The 23,386-nt window shown below is 45.5% G+C and overlaps 1 protein-coding gene across 1 annotated transcript; it reads right to left on the reverse strand.

Annotated features, from left to right (window-relative positions):
* Nucleotides 1–21,016: 21,016 nt before the first annotated feature.
* On the reverse strand, nucleotides 21,017–22,171 carry LOC140193384 (interferon-inducible GTPase 5-like). The gene has a single exon (XM_072250721.1). The coding sequence runs from the start codon at nucleotides 22,169–22,171 to the stop codon at nucleotides 21,017–21,019; it is 1,155 nt and encodes a 384-aa protein (XP_072106822.1).
* Between the last annotated feature and the right edge of the window lie 1,215 nt (nucleotides 22,172–23,386).

A 23,386-nucleotide genomic window follows, 5' to 3' on the forward strand; every position in this document is an offset into this window, starting at 1 on the left:
TTGCATTGAACTGCTGCTGCTAAGTTAACAAATTTCACAACACATGCCAGTGATAATAAACCTGATTCTGATTAACTTAATCTAATGACAAGGAAATTAACGTAGCTTACTCAAGTTCTGGAGCTAATACTCATATTTCCATAGTCCAATAGCCAATGCCTAGATTACCCTCATCTGCTAGCCAATGGCAAGGAAATTAACTTAGTCCACAAGCAAATGGATAGTTCACCCTAGACCACAAGCGAATGCACAGATTATCCTAGTCCACTAGACAATGCCCAGTTGAGTAACTGAGTCCAATAGAAAATAGAATAATATAGTCCAGTAGCAAATGTCCAAGTGATTACCCTAGTCTACTGGTCAGGAGATTGGCCTAGTACACTAGCCAATGGACAGGAAATTACCCTAGTCCACTAGCCCATCACCAGGTTACCCTCATCCACTGGCCCATAGTCAAGAGATGACACTAGTCAACCAGTCAACACCCAGAAGATTATCATAATCCACTAGACAATGAAGAGAAGATTAAGCAACACACATCAAAGTTGCTGGTGAACGCAGCAGGCCAGGCAGCATCTCTAGGAAGAGGTACAGTCGACGTTTCGGGCCGAGACCCTTCGTCAGGACTAACTGAAGGAAGAGTTAGTAAGAGATTTGAAAGTGGGAGGGGGAGGGGGAGATCCAAAATGATAGGAGAAGACAGGAGGGGGAGGGATAGAGCCAAGAGCTGGACAGGTGATTGGCAAAAGGGATATGAGAGGATCATGGGACAGGAGGCCCAGGGAGAAGGAAAAGGGGGAGGGGGGGAACCCAGAGGATAGGCAAGGGGTATAGTCAGAGGGACAGAGGGAGAAAAGGGAGAGTGAGAGAAAGAATGTGTGTATATAAATAAATAATGGATGGGGTACGAGGGGGAGGTGGGGCATTAGCGGAAGTTAGAGAAGTCAATGTTCGTGCCATCAGGTTGGAGGCTACCCAGAATATAAGCTGTTGTTCCTCCAACCTGAGTGTGGCTTCATCTTTACAGTACAGGAGGCCGTGGATAGACATACGTGTAGTTTGCGAAGAGAAGATTACCTTTGTTTGCTTGCCCATGGCCAGGAAATTATCTCAATCCACTAGTCAACAGCCAGGAGATTGCCCCAGCCCACTAGACAATGCCAGGAGATTACCCCAGCCTAACAAGACTTTGCCAGGAAATTGCCCTAGTCTACTAGCCAATGGAAAGGAAATTAACCTAGTCCACAAGAAAATGGACAGATTGTTACTGCAGTCCATGAGCTAATACGCAGATTACCATGGCCCACTGGACAATGGATGGGAAATTTACCCAAATCCACTAGCCAACACCCATAAGATTCCCTAGTCCAGTATCCAAAACCCAGGAGATTACTCTACTCCAATATTCAATGCCCAGGAAATTACCCTAGTAACCAATCAACGCCCAGTAGTTTTCCCTAGTTCACTAACCAATGACCAGGAGATTATCCTAGTCCACAAGACCAAGGCTAGGAGACTACCCCAGTGCACTAAACCATGGCCAAATTACTATAGTCCACTAGCCAATGCCCCAATTAAAATATTCCACTGACCAATGGCCAGGAGATTACCCGAGTTCAATCACCAATGTCCAAGAGATTGCCATAGTCTACTAGCCAATGGTCAGATTTCCCTTGTCCATTAGACAATGACAAGATTACCCTAGTCCACAAGCTAATGCATAGGAGAGTAAATTAGTCCACTAGCCAACATCCAGGAGAATAATTTAATCCACTAGTCAACACCCAAGAGATTACCATAGTCCACTGGCCAACAACCAGGAGAGTACTTAGTTCAGTAGCAAACGTCCAGGAGAGTAATTTAGTCCACTAGTCAACACTCAAGAGCTTACCGTAGTCCACTGGCCAATAGCCAGGTGTTTACCCTTTTCAACTAACCAATGTACATACAGGTTAATATCCTAGCCCACTAGCCAGTGGACAGGTGATTACCCTAGAAAACTAGTCAATGATTAGATTACACTGGTCTACTACCCAATTGCCAGATTACTCTAGTCCACTAGCCACTTGCCAGATTACCCTAGTCTTCTATCCAATGCAAAGGTGATTACCTTGGTTCACGAGGCAATCGCCAGATTATCTGAGTCCACTAGCTAATGATGGAATGGTAGAACAGACTTGATGGGCCAGATGGCCTAATTCTGCTGCTATGTTATGGTATTTAGTTCTCTATCTAGTTCCCTTATTATCCTAAACAACTCACCAATAGCCAGATTACCCTAGTCAACAAACAGGCTCATATTACCCTAATCTACAAGCCAATGGCTAGGAGATTAGTCTACTAGCCAACATCCTTGTTACATACACCTGTTAGGGTGCATTCTCCAGTTACCTTATAAGGTAACCGTTGCCTTCAGCCAGGAGCAGATGTCATCCTAATCCACTAGACAATGGTAAGTCTAGTTTGGACAGCTGGAAAAATGGGTTGAAATGGCAGATGGAATTTAATACACACAAGTGTGAGGTGTTGCACTTTGGCAGGACTAACCAGGGTAGGTCTTACACAGTGAACAGTAAGGCACTGAGGAGTGTGGTAGAACAAAGCGATGTGGGAACACAGGTCCATAATTCATTGAAAGTGGTATCACTGGTAGATAGGACTGTGAAGAAAGCTTTTGACACACTGACGTTTATAAATCAAATATTGAATGCAAGAGATAGGGATGTTACGTTGAAGTTGTATAGAACATTGGTGAAGCCTAATTTGGAGCATTGTGAGCAGTTCTGTTCACCTACTTACAGGAAAGATGTAAACAAGATTGAAAGTGAAAATTTACAAGGACATCGCCGGGTCTTGAGGACTGAGTTTTAAGGAAAGATTGAACAGGTTAGGACTTTATTCCCTAGAGCAAAGAAGAATGAGGGGAGACTTGATAGAGGTACTGTATACAAAATTATGAGGCATACTAGTGGTCAAAGGTTTAAGGTGAAAAGCTTAATGGGGACACGAGGGGGAATTTCACTTACAGGGTGGTGCGAGTGTTGAACAAGCTACCAGCAGAAGTGGTGGATGAGAGCTTGGTTGCAAAATTTAAGAGAAGTTTGGATAGGTTCATGGATGTGAAGTACATGGAGAGCTATGGTCTGGGTGCAGGTAAATAGGACTAGGTGGAAAAACAGGTCAGCATTAACCAGGTAGGCAAAAGAGCCTGTCCTCCATAAGCTCTATTCCTTCTCCTCTGATTACAATAGGATTGTTGCTGTCACCCACCTTACTCAGATCTCTATCTTCAGTCCAGTTTGTTCTTCAGAATTGGACCTCTCCACCAACGGGCTGCTACCTTAGACCACTATTCTCCCTGACTAGTGATGTCCCCTGGAGTGTGACCCACTCGTTCCACCACGCACATCTAATTTATGGCCACAAGTTGGCCAATTGACCCTCGATTCAGCCCTTCTACCAACAGATGAACAGTTAACCTAATCCTTCAGTTTAATGCCAGCCACAGTGGAATGACGGTTGTTAACCTTTAACCAGTCCTTTGGCTGTCTTCACCCAATGTACAAAGGGTTGACCTTTGACCTAACCCTTTGGCCAATGCCCTCAACATTAACCTTTGACCCTGCCCTTCAGCTTATGCCTAGAAGACCAACACAGTTCAGTGGCCAATACTCAAGCCATTGGCCTTCAGCCCAGCCCTCTAGCCAATGCCCACGAGGTTGATTAACCCAGCCCACTGCTCAATGGTGAGTGACCTTCAACCTAGCCCACCAGCCAATGCCCTCAAGTCGCATTGACCCTACCCCTCAGCAAAGCCCTGTTTAATCTACCCCAGTAGCAAATACTCAGGTAATTGATCTTTAAACAGACTGCTAGCCAATACAGTACTCAAAGGTTAACTTCCAAGCCAACTAGGCAGTGCCCTTCCAGGCAAGCAACAACGGGTCAATTCTCGGGAGGTATGTCCTTTAGTTCAGGAAAGAACAAGTGTGCCGCAGCTTAAAGGGGGCATCTCGCTGTGGTGCCCCAACATCCTGCCAAAAAGGGGAAAAGTGAATTAAAGGTGGTACCTCCCCGCGTTGTCCCAGTAGCCTGAGACCACCAAAAAAAGAAACAAATTAAAGCCAGCGCCTTCCTCCGCTACCCCCAAGCACCGCAGACGCCGCTCAGCCCACACTGGTCTAGCTACGCGCGTCGCCTAAAGGCTTAAATACCGACGGGCACAAAGTGGGCGGAGCGCGTCCCAACACACGTCTTCCTAGCCCAATTACCACGCGATTCCCAGCCACGTGCCCGGACGCTAGCCAATCGCCCGCTGCTTCCCTCAGTCCTCGAGCGACGGCCAACCGTCGCATTTCAAAGGCGGAATCCACTGACCGCCGACGGTTATTCTCGCCTTTCTTCCCGCCTCTTAAAGGGACAGGCCCTCCAAGTAAAAACAATGCTCGGAAGGGGAAGATAAATGCCCAGAGCCAAGGAGAAGATGGGGATTTGGGAACTCGAGAGGAGGGACGTGCACAGAAGAGGCAACTCACAGGGAAAAAATTGAGTCAAGTGAATCTGCCTTGGGGAAGCTCACTCACTCAGACAAATTGTAAAATATCATTAACATCAATAGTACACCCTTGGAACCTATCCACTGAAAGGTAATAAATAAAACACGGGCAATTTGACCCTGAACCCCAATGCACTATAAATGATGTGCAAGAGTAGCTCCCGGGGTCAGGGTACAGAAACAGGTCCTTCAGGAGCATGTAGACTATCGACCTCCCTTGCATGCTTGGATTAAGTCACATCTCCCCCCACCCCATCTCCAAACACAAGATTCCAGCCCTCACCTGAGAGGGGATTCACAGCAGCTGTTAAACCCACCTATCCCAGACATCATTGGAACGTGGGAGGGAACTGGAGTGCCTGGGGTTCCCAGGAAGAGTGTGAAAACTCCACACAGACTGGCTTCGAAGGTCGGGATCGAAGCCAAGTCCCTAGAGTCAGGACCTCTTCATTTCAAATGGCCCCCTAAGCCTTCACTCCTAGGCCAATAGACATCCCTTTTGAAACAGCAGAACATAAAGAGAAACCCTCTTGTGTCTACTCCACTGTGGGCTTTTTTCCTACTTTCCTGCTAAATCCCATTTACCTCAACTGTCCAAGACTCCACAGGGGAGAGAAATCCATAGAGATTCCAATGTCTGAGCGAAGAAAACTTTATAAGGAGAAGTCCTGCTGAAGAGTCTCAGCCTAAAATGTTGACTGTACCCTTTTCCACAGATGCTGTCTGACCTTCTGGGTTCCTCCAGCATTTTGTGTGTGTTGCTTGGATTTCCAGCATCTGCAGATTTTGTCTTTTTGTGCAAGGAGACACCTTGGTCAGCAGGTTAAGGAGTCTGCTTCTACACTATACTTCATGACAAAAACCACCATGCCAAGATGGGACCCTTGGCTCTAGATTCCCCAGCCTGGGAAAACATACACCCCACATCAAATGCATCAAGAAATTTGTATGTTTCAGTGAGATCATTTCAAACTGTGAGATGGGCCTACACTCTCACCATCTTAGCACTTTGGTACAGATAGTCAAAACCAGAGCAGCATTTTTTGGGGGGAGGGGGGAGGAGGGGAAGAGGGATTGACATTAGTACTGTCCTTAATGAATGATCAAGACCAATGCCAAGCAAACAGGAATCCAAATATAAGCCATACATTTCCATTATGTCTCACTGGAGAGTCTCAAGTCAGTGATTCGGAAGGTATTGGAGAAGATTCTTAGGGATTAGATTCATGAATCTGACCTAATCAGATTCAGATTAGAAATTTATCTATCACTTGTGAGTGAGTGAGGCCTCCGTCAGTCAGGGTCAACCGTGGATGTTGCGTTCTAGCTGCCTAGATACTCAAGCGTAGGCAGTACAATATGGAGAGCAAGCCACCCCTCCCCACGCAACTGATGAACCCAAAGAAACAACAGAAGCTGATATAGTTTGGTACTAGCAGCATCGCAGGCATTGCCAGTCAGTGCTGAATTCAATGAAGGACTGTCTTAGGGACTCCAGCTCCAGATTTTTCCCTCTGGGTTTACTCCCGCAGACTTCCCATTAGCAGGTGTACCTGCAAGATAGGGGAGGCTTGGTATCAGAGTTTTCTTTCTCCTAGGTGAGCTGCCAACCACAGCTGATGAGCCCCATCTGCCCAAAATGACTGGTTTCAAGGCACCAGTAACTCACCTTTGCCCCTTCTCCTGTCAGTATAAACAATTGCACAAGCTAAGCCACATGTGAAGGACAGGAGCTGGACTTGGTTGTTGGGGACTATTCAATAGGTAGTGGGAACTTGTCCATTTTACCACCCGTGGCAATAACAACTTTAAGGAACCACTTGCACATTGAAAGAGAGTGAAATGGGGCATTTTTGTTAGCAACCGTAAGGACATGCTGAGGACAGCTCACACGTGTCACCACACATTCTGGTACCAACATAGCATGCCCAAAGTGTTCTACACCAAGTGGCTTTGCGTAGGGCAGGTCATGCATTATTAACAATGGAGTTTTTTTAATAAGGTGATTGATGAAGGCAGAGCTCTGGATATGGTCTGCATGGAGTTTAGGGAGGTGCTTAACATGGTCCTTAATGGGAGACTCTTCCAGAAGGTTAAGTTGCATAGGATCCAAGAGACCTGGCTATTTGGCTCGAGAACTGGCTTGCCCATTGAAGACAGAAGATGACAGTTAATGGGATTTCCTCTGGCTGGATGTCTGTAACCAATAGAATAGATCCCTGTGAAACAGAGGGACCTCAACTGTATATGATGTATACGTAAATGAATTGGTTGAAAACATAGATGGGGGTTAGTAGGTTTGCAGGCCATTCAAAGACTGGATAGTAAACACAATTGCCAAAGGCAAGAAGTTTCCATAACTGGTCTATTATTGCCACATATACCAGAATATATAATAGCCTTATATACAAACACAACACCATGCATTGGGCTAGAATAAAGTAAAACAATAACAAAGTGTAAAAGCACCAAAAAAGTGCAGTGCAGGTAAACAGTAAAGTACAAAATAGATTGTGAGGCCAAGAGTCCATCTTATCACACAAGGGTACTGTACAAGATTCTAATAACAGCAGGACTGGACCTGTCCTTCAACCTGGTGGTACGTGCTTTCAGGCTTTTGTATCTTCTGCTCAGTGGGAGAGAGAAGAGAAAATGTCCAGAGTGGGTGGGGTCTTTGATTAAGCTGGCTGCTTTACCAAATGAGTGAAAAGTGTAGACAGAGACTGGTTTCTATGCTGTGCTGAGCAGTGTCCATAGCTCTCTGCAGTTTCTTGTGCTCATGGACGGAGCAGTTGCCATACCAAGCCGTGATGCATCTGGATAGGATGCTTTCTGTGGTGCATCTGTAAAAAACATTAGTGAGGGTTTAATGGCTAGGTACCAGATTTCCTTAACCTCTTGAGCAAATTTGAACAGCTTCAAGTTCCTGGGTGTCAACATCTCAGAGGATCTACCTTGGACCCAACATACAAACCTGAAATGCCCTGGCTGAGATTTCTATGCTATACTGTAGGTGTTTCATTTGTAGTTTTCTGCAAAAACAATGTGTCCTGCTGGTAGAATGTTTTGTTTTCAGCTAAAGCTAAGAAGCCATGCTGTGCAACTTGGAATGTTGGGTCAGTCAGGAAGGTGGGATTGGGAGAAGGTTCTAGAGCGAGTGGGTTGGAGGGAGATTTGTGACGAGCAGTCTGGTTTGAAGTCTTTTGGCAGGAGCTGCCAGAACAGAAAGGAAGATGTTGCAGAACACTGTTGGAAGGAGAGTCCCCATTGCAACAGGTGCTTTGTGCAAATGAATGGCTCCAAGAAGGAAGGGCTAATACTCCAGAGAGAACCAGTGTGTTTGAGGTAGACTTTGAGGGAAGCTTGGAATGTGGCAGGTGCTTTCACACAAACTGTGGGTCCAGCACGTGAGTAAGAGATACAACCCAAAAACTTCAGTGTGAGCTCCAACATTGGACTGGTTTACCTGCAATGGGCCCTTTTCTTTTCCCCATTAACTGTTTGACAAAGGCAAGATTGGTAAATAGACTTTCTTTATACTTTTATGCAGTGTATTCCTTGCCGATCAATAATTGTGTATGGGCAGTGTTTACACAGCATTTGCTCAAATCAAGGTTTCTCTAATTGGAGCTTCACAACATTCCTGTTTGGTTGAACTCCAACTCATACCGACCCTTGACATATATTGTTTATGGTCTTCTCACCAGAGTCACGTGACTGTTAGCAGAGTTTGCCAACGAGCAGAGTTTGTATACGAGCCCCAGTGACAGGGTTACAGATCCAACTATAAAGAAAGTTTTGAGAGAGTCAGGTCTACGGTGTCTCAGATGGTGACATACTAACTGGTAGGTTAATTAGTCATTGCAAATTATCCTTGATTAGGCTAGGGATTGCTGTACTGGATCTCAATAAACTGGAAAAGAGACGATAGAAAAAGTTGGCCAATAGTGGAGATGGCTTAAAGGTCACTTTCAAGGACTCTACAATTCATTCTCAGTATCATTTATCTATTTATAAATTTGCTTTATTTGTATAATCTTTTTGCACATTGGTCAGTCTTTGTGTGAAGTTTTTCATTGATTCTGTTCTATTTCTTTGTTCTACTGCAAATGCCTTAAGAAAAGAAATCCCAGGCTAGTATATGGTGACATATGTATTTTGATAATAAATTTACTTTCAACTTTAAAAGTCTTAAAGGCCACTTAGAGAGGAAAAAAAGATAGCTAAGGGGAGATGGGTTGTGCTTTGATTGCAAAGCAGATGGCTAAGCAAAGATGAAAAGTTGGGAGTTGTGTACAGGCCACCTAACAGTAGTAGTGAGGTCAGAGATGGTATTAAACAGGAAATTAGAAATGTGTGCAATAAAGGAACAGCAGTTATAATGGGTGACTTCAATCTACATGTAGATTGGGTGAACCAAATTGGTAAGGGTGCTGAGGAAGAGGATTTCTTGGAATGTATGCGGGATGGTTTTTTGAACCAACATGTCAAGGAACCAACTAGAGAGCAGGCTGTTCTAGACTGGGTATTGAGCAATGAGGAAGGGTTAATTAGCAATCTTGTCATGAGAGGCCCCTTGGGTAAGAGTGACCATAATATGGTGGAATTCTTCATTAAGATGGAGAGTGACAGAGTTCATTCAGAAACAAAGGTTCTGAACTTAGAGGGGTAACTTTGAAGGTATGAGACGTGAATTAGCTAAGATAGACTGGCAAATGACACTTAAAGGATTGACGGTGGATATGCAATGGCAAGCATTTAAAGGTTGCATGGATGAACTACGACAATTGTTCATCCCAGTTTGGCAAAAGAATAAATCAAAGAAGGTAGTGCACCCATGGCTGACGAGAAATTAGGGATAGTATCAATTCTAAAGAAGCAGCATACAAATTAGCCAGAAAAAGTGGCTCACCTGAGGACTGGGAGAAATTCAGAGTTCAGCAGAGGACAAAGGGCTTAATTAGGAAGGGGAAAAAAGATTATGAGAAAACTGGCAGGGAACATAAAAACTGACTGTAAAAGCTTTTATAGATATGTAAAAAGGAAAAGACTGGTAAAGACAAATGTAGGTCCCCTACAGACAGAAACAGTTGAATTGATTATGGGGAGTAAGGACATGGCAGACCAATTGAATAATTACTTTGGTTCTGTCTTCACTGAGGACATAAATAATCTTCCAGAAATTGTAGGGGACATAGGTTTCCAGTGAGATGGAGGAACTGAGGGAAATACATGTTAGTAGGGAAGTGGTGTTAGATAAATTGAAGGGATTGAAGGCAGATAAATCCCCAGGGCCAGATGGTCTGCATCCCAGGGTGCTTAAGGAAGTAGCCCAAGAAATTAGTGATAATTTTTCAAAACTCATTAGATTCTGGACTAGTTCCTGAGGATTGGAGGGTGGCTAATGTAACCCCACTTTTTAAAAAAGGGAGAGAGAAACCAGGGAATTATAGACCGGTTAGCCTAACGTTGGTGGTGGGGAAACTGCTAGAGTCAGTTATCAAAGATGTGATAACAGCACATTTGGAAAGCGGTGAAATCATCGGACAAAGTCAGCATGGATTTGTGAAAGGAAAATCATGTCTGACGAATCTCAGAATTTTGAGGATGTAACTAGTAGAGTGGATAGGGGAGAACCAGTGGATGTGGTATATTTGGATTTTCAAAAGGCTTTTGACAAGGTCCCACACAGGAGATTAGTGTGCAAACTTAAAGCACACGGTATTGGGGGTAAGGTATTGATGTGGATAGAGAATTGGTTAGCAGACAGGAACCAAAGAGTGGGAATAAACGGGACCTTTTCAGAATGGCAGGCGGTGACTAGTGGGGTACTGCAAGTCTCAGTGCTGGGACCCCAGTTGTTTACAATATATATTAATGACTTGGGTGAGGGAATTAAATGCAGCATCTCCAAGTTTGCAGATGACACGAAGTTGGGTGGCAGTGTTAGCTGTGAAGAGGATGCAGAGTGACTTGGATAGGTTGGGTGAGTGGGCAAATTCATGGCAGATGCAATTTAATGTGGATAAATGTGAAGTTATCCACTTTGGTGGCAAAAATAGGAAAACAGATTATCTGAATGGTGGCCGATTAGGAAAAGGGGAGGTGCAATGAGACCTGGGTGTCATTATACACCAGTCATTGAAAGTGGGCATGCAGGTACAGCAGGCAGTGAAAAAGGTGAATGGTATGCTGGCATTTATAGCAAGAGGATTCAAGTACAGGAGCAGAGAGGTACTACTGCAGTTGTACAAGGCCTTGGTGAGACCACACCTGGATTATTGTGTGCAGTTTTGGTCCCCTAATCTGAGGAAAGACATCCTTGCAATAGAGGGAGTACAAAGAAGGTTCACCAGATTGATTCCTGGGATGGCAGAACTTTCATATGAATAAAGACTGGATGAACTGGGCTTGTACTCGTTGGAATTTAAGAAGATTGGGGGGGGGGGGGGATCTGATTGAAACGTATAAAATCCTAAAGGGATTGGACAGGCTAGATGCAGGAAGTTGTTCCCAATGTTGGGGAAGTTGTTCCCGATGTTGGGGAAGTCCAGAACGAGGGGTCACAGTTTGAGGATAAAGGGGAAGCCTTTTAGGACCGAGATTAGGAAAAACTTCTTCACACAGAGAGTGGTGAATCTGTGGAATTCTCTGTCACAGGAAACAGTTGAGGCCAGTTCATTGGCTATATTTAAGAGGGAGTTAGATATGGCCCTTGTGGCTACGGGGATCAGTGGGTATGGAGGGAAGGCTGGGGCAAGGTTCTGAGTTGGATGATCAGCCATGATCATAATAAATGGTGGTGCAGGCTCAAAGGGCCGAATGGACTACTCCTGCACCTATTTTCTATGTTCCTATGAAAAGGGTGGGTGTGGGGGAGGGGGTGAAAAACAGCAGAAGCTAGAATGCAGATTAAATGGTGGTGAGATAATCTGATTCACCACAGGAAGACAAGGCCATAAATCAGAGCACAAACCAGAGAATGGGAAGGAAATCTGCTGACTGGCAAAAGAAGGTAGTGTCCCATTTATCAGGCAGTTAGAGGACACCACTACAGAGATAAAGAGTTTAAAGTGTTTAAGTAGTGAGTATTGATGACATTGTCAAACCTGCACGTAATGCAGGATGTTATGAATTGCTGGAAGTCTTTTGGATACATTCATCATTGACAAGAACAGTGTTCAACACAATCATTCCCTCAGTACTAATCAACAAGCTTCAAAAACAGCTGCATCTCCCTCTGCACCGGAATCCTTAACTATCTTATCAGGAGACCACACACAGTCAGTGTGGATCGAAAATAATCTCACCCTTGCCAACTGGCACACCTCTAGGAAGTGTGCTTAACCTGCTGCTCTCTTCTCACATGAACTTGAGATACAGATCAAGCAGCTAATAAATTCTTTAATGACACAACTGCTGGCAGAATTTCAGGTGCTGTACAGGAATGAGACAGATCAGCTGGTTCAACCATGTTGCAACTACTTTTCACCCAGTGTCAGCAAGACCAAGAAATTGATGGTGGACTTCAGGAAGGGGAATTGGGAGAATACACACCAGTCCTCAAGGGATCAGCCAAAAAAAAAAAAAAAAAAAAAAAAGAGGGAGGGGGGGCAATTTCAAGTCTCAGGTATCAACATCTGAGGATCTATCCCAGGTTTACATATTGATGTAACCATGACAAAGGCACACCTGTAACAAGATTTCATTAGGAGTTAAGAGATTTTCTCCATCACCAAAATCTTTCACAAGTTTCTATGGATATCACCACTTTTCTGCAGGCTTCAATCGTCATGAGCAATTGCTTGTTTGGCTGAGGCAGCTTGAGATTTTCAAAACACTCAGGGCATTTTGGGGACTTTTCAGCAGGCTGCAATCATAATCTAATAAGCACCTCGGAAAAGCCCAATAAAAAGAAATTAGGTTTGAGTGGAGCAGCCATTCTTGGAGTGGGCCAGTGTTAGAGTGGTTAGCTTTAGTCTTTGGCTCAGTAGGTTTAGTGAGAAGAGCTGAAGGAAATAGGCAAGTTTCTGCTAATATTTCTTTGTCTATTAGTATACAGCTCTGGGAGACATCCAGTCTCCCTAATAACTACATTTGCGTAAGGTGCATCCAGCTGCGGCTCTTTACAAATCATCTTTGGATGACCTTTGGCTCCTACAGAGGAACTACAAGGAGGCAGGTAGCTGGGTGACTGTCAGGATGGGGAAAGGAAATAGGCTACCTGTGCAGAGTACCCCTTTCACTATTCCCCTCAATAATATTGCTTGGGAAACTGTTGGGCAGGGACAACTCATTAGTGGAAAGCCATGGAAACTGGATCTGTACCACTGACTCTGGCTCTGTGGCTCAGAAGGGAAGTGGGGAGCAGTAGTAATTGGGGATTCCATAGTTAGAGAAGCAAACAGGAGATTCTGTGCATGTGAAAGGAGGACCCAGACAATGTGCTGCTGCCCAGATGCCAGGGTCAGGGACATTTGTAATCTGGTCCACAGCATTCTAGAGGGGAGGGGAAGCAGCCAGAAGCCATCAAACATGCTGGTATGAATGACATGTGGTAAAAGAAAAGGTCCTGAAGAGAACTGAGGGAGTCGGGTAGAAAGCTGAAAAGCAGGACCTCAATGGAAATAATTTCTGGATTGTTGCCTGTGCCACGTGCTAGCGAAGGTAAGAATAGATGATTTAGCAGATGAATGCCCGGCTGAGAAACTGGTGCAGGGGGCAGGGGTTCAGAAGTTCAAATTTCTGGATCATTGGGATCTTTTCTGCGGAAGTATGACTGTACAAAAGGGACTGGTTACACCTGAACCAAGGGGGACCAATATTCTTGTGGGCAGGTTTGTCAGAGCTGTTGGGAAGGGTTTAAACTAATTTGGCAAGGGGATGGAAACCAGAGTGATAGGGCTGAGGGTGGGCCAGTTGGTTTACAAGTAAATGCAGTGTGCAGTTTAGAAAGTGATCAGAATTTAACTTCCAGTAACATGGGAGCAAAATTGAGAGGAATGACGAATACAGGACTGAAGGGGTTACGTTTGAACGCACATAGTATACGGAGTAAGGTAGATGACCTTGTATCGCAGTTAAAGATTGGCAGGCATAATATTGTAGACATCACAGCAATGTGGCTGAAAGAAGATCACAGCTGGGAGCTTAACCTCCAAGGATACACATTGTATTGGAAGGACAGGAAGGTAGCCAGAGGGGGTGAGGTGGCTCTGTTTGTTAAAAAAGATCAAAACCAAAGATTGAGGTGACACAGGATTGAAAAGATGTAGAATCCTCGTTAAGAAACTACAATAGTAAAAAGACCCTGATAGGAGTTATATACAGGCCTCTGAACAGCAGTCAGGTTGTGGGATACAAATTACAACAGGACATAGAAAAGGCGTGCAAAAAAAAAAAAAAGTGGGGTGATGTTATGGTAGTCATTGAGATTCAGATTAGTATTGGATCTCAAGAGAAGGAATTTGTAAATGCTGATGGTGGCTTTTTAGAACTGCTTTGGGTTGAGCCCAGTAAGTTGGGGTGGGTGGGGGGGAGGAGGCAATTCTGGGTTGGTGTTGTGTAATGAAGCAGATTTGATTAGGGATCCTTTGGAGGCAGTGATCATAATATAATTTCACCTTGCAGTTTGAGAGGGAGCACATAAAGTCAGATGTATCAGTATTACAATGGAGTAAAGGAAATTAAAGAGGCACAAGAGAGCAGGCCAAAGTTGTTTGGAATGAAACACTAGCAGTGATGACAGCAGAACAGCAATGCTGAAGTTTCTGAAAGCAACTTGGAAAGTGCAGGCTAGATGCATCCCAAAGTAGTATTCTAATGGGAGAATGAGGCAACCACAGCTCACAACTGAAGTCAGAAACAGTTAAAAGCTAAAGAGAAGGCATATTATATAGTACAAATTAGTGGGAAGCCAGAGGATTGGGAACCTTTAAAAGATAACAAAAAAGGATAGAAAAGATGAAATATGAAGCCAATAACAGGATACCAAGAGTTTTATCAGACATACTGTATAAAAATTGAAAGAGTAGTGAGTGGATTTTAGACAGCTTGAAAATGACACTGAAGTAGTAATGGGAGATAAAGAAATGGCAGATTAACTTAACAAGTATTATTCATTGATCTTCACTGTGGAAAACCCCAACAGTACTCCAGAAATTTAAGAACGTCAGGGTACAGAAGTGGTGAAGGTGCTTGGGAAACTGAAAGGTCTGAAGGTAGGCAAATCACCTGGACCAAATGGACTACACCCCAGGGTTCTGAAAGAGTTAGCTAAAGAGATTGTGGAGGCATTTGAGTGATCTTTCAAGAATCTCTAGATTCCAGAATGGTTTCAGAGAACTGGGAAATTGCAAATGTCAGTCCACTCTAAGAATGGAGGAAGCAGAAGGGCAATTAAAGGCCAGTCAGCCTGATTTCAGCAGTCAGGAAGATGCTGGAGTCCTTTATTAGGGATGAAATTTTGTGGCATGTTATAAAATAAGCTAAAGTCAGCATGGTTTCCTCAAGGGGAAATCCTACCTGTCAAATCTGATGGAATTCTTTGAGGAAAGAACAGGCAGCATAGGCAAAGGAGAGTCATTGGAAGTTGTATCCTTGGATTTTTAAAAGGCTTTGGCAAGGTGCCGAACAGGAGGCTGCTGAATAAAATCAGACAGACATTAGCATAGACAGAATGTGGTACTATCAGACAGGCATTAGCATAGATAAAAGATTGGTTGACTGGCAGGAGGCAAAGTGGCAATAAAGGGGGCCTTTTCTGCTTGGCTGCCAGTAGTGGTGTACCACAGGTTCAGGTTTTGGGACCACTTTAGATGCCAATACTTTGGATGAGATTGATAACGCTGTGTCCAAGTTTTCAGATGATACAAAGATAGGTGAAGAGGCAGGGCATGTTGAGGAAGCAGGGAGTCTGCAGAAGGACTTAGGTTAGGAGAATGGGCAAACAAATGGCAGCTGGTACATCTGCAGAGCCAGTTCTGCACTGAAGCACCTCAAGCAAATGTGCGAATAGCAAAAAGAGTAAACAGAACAACATGGAGCATGAACTGCAGAGTCCCCCAAAAGTGAGTCTACAGCTGCCAAGTGCATTCAGTGCTGAGGACATCAAACTACAGGGTTCCCTGGAAAAGATTCCCACCACCATGAGCCACACCACAAGGGCAATCATACCTTGCAGCATGGGACCCAAAACACTCACCTTCCTCCATCAGGAGAGAGACTGGTCAACCGCAGACAGACAGCACTGAACACCCACTCACCTTCTGCTCTCGTCTTGGTCGATTTCAATCTTGCTCAACACCAATTGCTGTTGAGTAATGGAGCCTATCACTGACTTGCATTCCGCCATTAGGAAACAGCCGCCGCACTCTGCTCTCAACAAATTTCCCAGGCGATCACAAAAGTGCCAGATGGCTCAAGTAGTTTTGTCAGCTTTCTACAGAATGTATGCCCAGAATGAAAGTGTTAACACACAAGTGTTTGATTGCCCTGGGCCTGAACCCACTGAAGTTTAAAAAGAAATATTGGGGTGGGGGGTGAAATCTCATTGAAATTTGCCAAATAATGATAAGCCTAGAGAGTGGATGTTTCCACTAGTGGGAGAGTTTTGGACCAGAGGGCAAAGCTTTGGAAGAGAAGGATATCCTTTTAGAAGAGATGGGAAGGAATTTCTATCTCCAGAGGATGGTGAATCTGTGGAATTCACTGCCACAGACGGCTGTGGAGGCCAAGGCATTGGGTGCATTTAAAGTGGAGGTTGATAGGTTTTTGATTAGTCAGGATGTTAAGGTTTACTGGGAGAAGGCAGAAGAATGGGGTTGAGAGGGATAATAAATCAGCAGTGTCAGAGTAGACTTGATGGGCCAAATGGCCTAATTCTGTTCCTATGCCTTGTGTACTGTAGACAGCATTCTAACTGGTTGTATCACTGTCTATGAAGTATCAATGCACTTAACCATATAACAATTACAGCACAGAAACAGGCCATCTCAGCCCTTCTAGTCCGTGCTGAATGCTTACTCTCACCTAATCCCACCGACCTGCACTCAGCCCACTTGATCACAACATAATATCATACGTAGACTCAGCACAACCCTCACCACAATAGAGGACATTTTCCAAAGGCAGTGACCCAAACAGGTAGCACCCATCACCAAGGAACCCCTAACCCCCACTGTTGAACACATGCCCTCTTCTCAATACCAAACGAGTTACAGGAGCTCAAGGACCCACATTCAAACTTTCAGGATAAACCTCATCCAATTTCTGACTGGTCTGTGAACACTAACTCACTATCCTTCCTTGGCAATATCTATTTATACATTGTAATTGACAATTACAGCAATTTGTTATGCCTGTACTGTGCCACTGACACAAAACCAACTTTGTGACAGACAGTAGTGGTAATAAACACAATTCTGATCAGTGGAGAATCTTTGACCCCTCATGGTATTCCACAGTGTATACTCCACCCGCCACAAAGAGCAGGGTCTCCCTGTAATTACTCATTTCAATTCAACTGTCCTTTCTGACACATCTGACCACAATGTGACTAAACTCAGATTGGAGGAGCAACACCTCATATCCCATCTGGATGGCCCCTGACCTGACAACATGAACATCTTTTTCCCCTAACTTCTACAATTTTCCCACCTTCCTTTCTCTTTCCATTTCCCATTCTAGATACCTACTCACTTGCCCAACATCTACCTTCCCTCCCCACCCCTCCCCCTCATAATCCACTCACCTGAGTTCTTCTTCAGCCCTTTACTGGATTCATCTGTCACCACCCAGCTTCTCATTTCACACTGCTGGTCTCCCCCCTCCCCTACCCCCCCAGTTTCACCCAGTCTCACCCCCCCCACCTGCCACCTTGTACTCCTTTCCTTCTCCCCCCACCTACTTTTCCTAGCTTCAGTCCTAATGAAGGGATTCAGCCCAGAACATCAGCTGTTCATTCTGACCCGAGGTCCTGCAGCATTTAGAGTTACCTCACTGCTGTCCTCAGGGTGCACTATACACTCCCACATTCCAAAGACATATGGAGCTGTCAGAGGAGGAGGAACCTTGTATTCCATCCGGGTAGCCTCCAACCAGATGATATGAACATTGATTTCCTTGAACTTCTAGTAATAGCCCTCCCCACTTCACCATTCCTGTTTCTACCCTCCCCCCAACCTATCACCTCCCTGTGCTCCACCCCCTTCCCTTTCTTCCATGGTCTTCTACTCTCTCCTAAATTCCCCTTCTCCAGGCCTTTATCTCTTTCACCAATCAACTTCCAAACCCTTTACTTCAGCACCCCCCCCTCCCAGTTTCACCTACTTCCTAGTACTTCTTCCTCCTCCTCCCCCCCTTGTTGCTCTGACCTCATCATCTCCCCTCCACCAGCTCTGGCCTAAAACAGTGACTGTTTACTTGGTTCCATAGATGCTACCTGGCCTGCTGAGTTCCTCTAGCACTGTGTTGCTTGCATTAATATCAAGTTGTGGGCATGCCATGTTGGTGCTAGAAGCATGGCAGAACTTGCAGGTTGCACAGCACATCCTGGGACTGCATTTCACTGTTTTGGCATTTTAGTACAAAAATTGTTAATCTGCCAGTCAAGAATTTAATCAATCACTGCATTAAATATATCTAATAAACTCCATTGCCCTTGGTGGCAATGAATTCCACACATTTACCACCCACTGGCTGAAGAAAATCTAACTTCAGTTCTACAGGGACATACCATCAACACTGAGGGACTAGTAACAGTCCCCATACAGAGGCTGTCACAGCTCTTAGTGGGGGGGGGGGTTGGTGTTGGGGAAGGAGATGTGACCCACAACCCTGTACTTACAAAGCCATTGCCTGAGCTAGTCAACCATCTTATCTTCTATGTTCAACCACAACCAGGTGAACTCTGTTTAGGGTGATATTACAGCTTCATCACCAATATCCTGAGCCTATGAAATCAAGATTTGGAACTGTGCATGGTGTTCTTGATATGAGTCTTACCCAGGGATATTGAGATTGGAACTGCACACAAGGTGATCCAATGTTTGTGAACCGAGCTGATCCATTGCCCGAGATAAACAAAGTGCATGACTGAATTCCATTTATCAATAATTTAAATTCCAGTGGCAAGTACAAAAGTGCTGGAAGAAATCCAACATCAATTACATTTAATGTTAGGCATCCAATTCCCATCCCCACTCTAGCTGGATGACTTGCCTGGGCACAGACTGAACATGCAGAAATGTAATCTTCCAAGATTCCAGATCAGCAGGGAGGGAAGGGTGTGAAAGAAAGATTCCAACATTTCTAACCAACCCTTGGTTTCACAAGGCAGTTGAATGGTTGGGGGGGGGGGGGGGGGGGGGGAGAAAGGAAGCAGCATTTGTAGATATCCCTTGCAAGAGGGCCATGTTAAATTAATGCCATTGAAATGAGCAAATACAGTTGGCCCCAAACACCTGACTTCTGCATTTGTCCCCACTATGGACAAGATTTTCTCCCAGCTCTTTCTGGTCCAAAATCAGGTTTACCATCACTGGCGTCTGATGTGAAATTTGTTAACTTAGCAGCAGTTCAATGCAGTACATAATCTAGCAGGGAGAAAAATAAACAAATCAATTATGTATATCAAATAGATTTAAAAATGTGTAAAAACAGAAGTTATATTCAAAATTGAATCCTGGCATCCTTGTAAATCAAGAGGGGAGGACAAGATATATATATTAATTTGGACTTTAGAAATCACCACATCCATTTCAGATGCTGGAAGAAGCAACAACACAAAGATTGAGAACAGGTACCATGGAAGTCATTGACACCATCCAAGAGATTTCTGGTGATCTCAGGAGCACAACCTCACCCCATTTCCACATTGGTTTGGTGGAAAACCTGTCCTTTGGTAGACAATGCAAGGGTTGACCAAACAGACATCTCAGACCCAGAGGGAACAGGACAGGGGAGAGTATAGTGATTTAACACTGGGAGCAGGTGGGGGCGAGTGGGGACTTCTACACCAGCTGTAGAATCAGAATTCTCTGTCCCAGAGGAAGGTGGGGACAGAACACATGGGGTGAGAATTATAGAAGATAACTGTTCAAAAGATTGAAAAAGGGAATTGAAGGGGGATGAGCTCTGGTCTCATCATGGTGAATGGATTAGGTAGGATAGAAGAGTGTCCAGCTCCTGTAGTGTAGACATTGCCCCAGCTTCAATGAAGATGATTTAAAGTTCCTAGGAGTGAACATTAACATCTTGGACCAGGATGAGCAAATGGTAATGTCAAGAACAAAAGCTCACCAACACCTCTACTTCCTCAGTGGGACAAGTGGACATGTTTGTCTCTGCATTTAAATGCACAGTAGAAAGCACTGCATTTGAGGGCATCACACATTGGTAGTTCAACTCCTCTGCTCATGACAGTTGTGGACAACACTCGAGTCAGCTGCCCATCCATGGACTGCACATTTTCAACCTGTATAATTAAAGATTTCAACCAGCCAAACACTCACTTCTGTTGGGAAGATAGGAAAGCCAGAAAGTAAACACCAGGCTCAAGGAGAACTTCTACCCAGTGTTATTAGACTAACAAACCCTTCGCATGCCAAGAGGAACAGTGCTCCTGGTGTGGTCAGACCCAGGGATATGGAGATGAGCTATGAACAGGATGATCCCAAAATTTATAAACCTAGTGATTAACTGTTCAAAAAACTCATGAAGGCTTTAAAATGAATGTGAATTTCCTTTATTAACCATTTAAATTCAAGTGACAAGTACAAAAGTGCCAGACAAGTGCAGTGAAAGAAATCCAACATCAATTGCATTTAATGACAGGCAGCTTGTTCAACCCATTCCAACACCCAATCCAGTTACACAACTGGTCAAGTCACAGGTTGACCACATGGAAATGTAATCTTCCAAGATCAGCCATCAGCAGGGAAGAGATTCCAATATTGGTAAACAACCTTTGTTTCCACAAGGCAATTGAATGCTTTGGAAAGTAGCATTAATCATTGCTGGAGAAGTCTACATCCAATTGAGGTGGGCAAATCCAGCTGACCCCCCACCACCACCAAACATCTCCACTGGATTTGTCCACACTATAGACAGTTTCTCAAATCTGATTTGATGACCCCTGGGGTACTTGTAAATCAGGTTGGAATGGAATAAATTAAAGTGCATTATTTGGACTTTATCATGGTCAGTGTACAACCTCTTCATTTCAGAACAAAGAAACATCACCTTTATTAGACAAAACATTGGTGGGTCATTCAGAGATGATTTTGTTAAGGCGACTTCAGGAATACAAGTTCAGCCCATCTCCAGTACGAAATGTCCAAAACAAGCCAGCCCACCATGCAATAGACAAATCAGATCCCGTTCCAAATCTGCTAGAGGATCCAACCCAGATTAGGGCTCGTCCTGTCGCAATCCCCACCCACCACCTCTCCAGTGTCGGCTTCATTCGCCCCTCAGTACGGCCGCGATCTTGCTCTCGATCCTGTAGACATCGATCATGTACTGGGTCACCATGAAGTCCAGCAGGCGGATGACGGCGGCACCGGAGATCTCGCCGCCGGGGAGCTGCCGGAGCAGCGGCACCCACTTGAGTTTACTGTTGGCGACGGGAACCTTCAGAGCAGTCCATTTGGTCAGCTCGGCCACGACGTCCACCTCGCTGAGTGAGCAGGGCAAGCCGGCGCGGAGCTCGTCCGACAGCACGAAGGTGGGCAGCCGAAGCCGTTTGGCCTGCACTTTCAGCGCCTGGAAGTCGATGCCCAGGATCAAACGGTAGAAATAGATCTGGTCCACGAGGAAGCGCGCATTCACCTGGTAGGGCAGGCCGGCCAACCCCACGGGGTCCACCACGAGGCTGTGGATGGCCCAGATCGGGGTGAGCTGCTTGAGAGAGGTCTTCAGCTGGAATTTATTGGAGAGGTAACTCAGAGACACGAGGAGCGAGTGCCTCAGCAGAGCTGACGGCGACGCGTCCTGCAGTGCCTGCACACACGGCTTGAAGTCGAAGTCTTCGGAGTCCCTGCAATCCAGGTAGAAGAGGCGGACGACAGCCGACTCCAGGTCTAGGTGGGGCAGCGGCTGCCTCCGCAGGGCGCATAGCACCTCATCCGCGAACTCCCTCTTCCTGTAGCAACGGCGTCGCACGTCAATCTTGGAGCGGATCAGGCAGAAGGGTTTGCCGATCCTTCGCAGCTCGGAGGCCAGGCCCAGCATCTCCCGGCTGAACTCCGTGCAGGAGAGGATAAGGAAGCCGGTATACTTGTCGACGTCCACCTGCCGCAGGTAGGTGTTGACACAGAACGACGCGCCGCCGATAGCGGGCAGCTCCCAGAAGATGACTCGGGGGCGGCCGGGCTGGAAGCAGGGTGCGGGTTTGGGCGCATGTTGCAGAAGAGCGGCCGTCTCTGCCGAGAGTCGCAGTGCCGTGGAAATGAGGGTGGTCTTGCCGACGTTGGGCGGCCCGGTCACCGCCACCTGTGCCGTCACGTCCCTGACTTTCTGACGAATCTCCTGTACCTCGTTGGCCAGCGCGGGCAACCCACCGCTCTCTATGGCGTCCGTCAACTGCTGCAGCATCCTATCCACTTCCTGTTCCATCGCCAGCTGCGGAGAGACCGGGGTGTGTGGTGGTGAGAGAAGCGTTTGGGACAATTCCTGCCCCAAGCACCGCATCCATCGCCCACGCTGCGACCTCCCTCGCGCCCGGGGACGGAATAGCGGGCCCATCCACACAGAACCCTACCCCCAGACATCGAATTGACCCTCACTGTCTCACTTCACCGATATAATCGGGAACTGAACAGGGACAGGCCATTCGGCTCACCTGTGCTCCAATAATCCCAGTTTCTCTTGAACGTACATGGCCCATATCCCAACATATGCACGTACCTATCTAAAGGCAAGGATATCCCCCCATCTCCCACCCATATCATGCCCCCCCATAGACACATTTATCCCACCCAATCCTTTTATTTCCACTATTTACCCTCCTCCAATGCCCCACCCTTCTCTTATTTATCCACTCATTACTCTCTTCTCCAATCCCTCCCAACCATGCCTCATACCCTCCACATCACACAAAGCAAACAAGCAGCGGCAACTGCTCTCACCTGTGCCACATCCACACCAAGATCTTCCATGATGCCCCTTTACTCCCTCCCTGCCCCCCGGCCCTGGCTTTATACTGTGGATCAGAGGGTTCAGACTAATTGCTTAACTAGGTCACGTGGTGGCAATTTAGGAAGGAGCTCGGCCCGAAAGTGTTAACCCTTTCTGACATAGAAGTCAAAGGAAGTGTTTTATCCAAGTATTTATATTTCACCTTATTCCACCCTGACATTCACTGTTGTAGGCATTCACAGGAAAATAAAGAAATATAACAAAATTTACGAAAATTATGTTGAAGCAAAGACTGATAAACAACCAATCTACAAAAGAACATAAGGCAAATAATAAAAAAAAATGATATTCGGAACACAGTTGTCGAACCTGGAGACTGCAGAACCAGATGTTTGTGGGGTAATGACTGCTTCTGAACCTGCTGATGATGTAGGATCTCAAGCTCGTGTACTTCCTGGTAGCCATACTGAAAAGAGATCTTGGCCCGCTGGGGTGTCCTTGATAATGATTGCTGCTTTCCTGTGACACTCCCCGTAGATGTGCTTAACTTGTGATGGACTGGGCTGGATGGGGAAGGGAGTCCCATCACACTCCTGACCTGTAGATGGGGGACAGGTAATGTGGTGGATGTGGAGTGCATGGACTAACCCCAACCAGGGAAGTGGGGGCTGTCCCACCACACTCCTGACCTGC

The sequence above is a fragment of the Mobula birostris genome, unplaced genomic scaffold (genome assembly GCF_030028105.1).
Source record: "Mobula birostris isolate sMobBir1 unplaced genomic scaffold, sMobBir1.hap1 scaffold_588, whole genome shotgun sequence".
Classification (NCBI taxonomy): domain Eukaryota; kingdom Metazoa; phylum Chordata; class Chondrichthyes; order Myliobatiformes; family Myliobatidae; genus Mobula; species Mobula birostris.

What these genes read in the sequence shown, in the direction of transcription:
- LOC140193384 (XM_072250721.1), bottom strand. Translation starts at nt 22,171, where the DNA reads ATGGAACAGGAAGTGGATAGGATGCTGCAGCAGTTGACGGACGCCATA.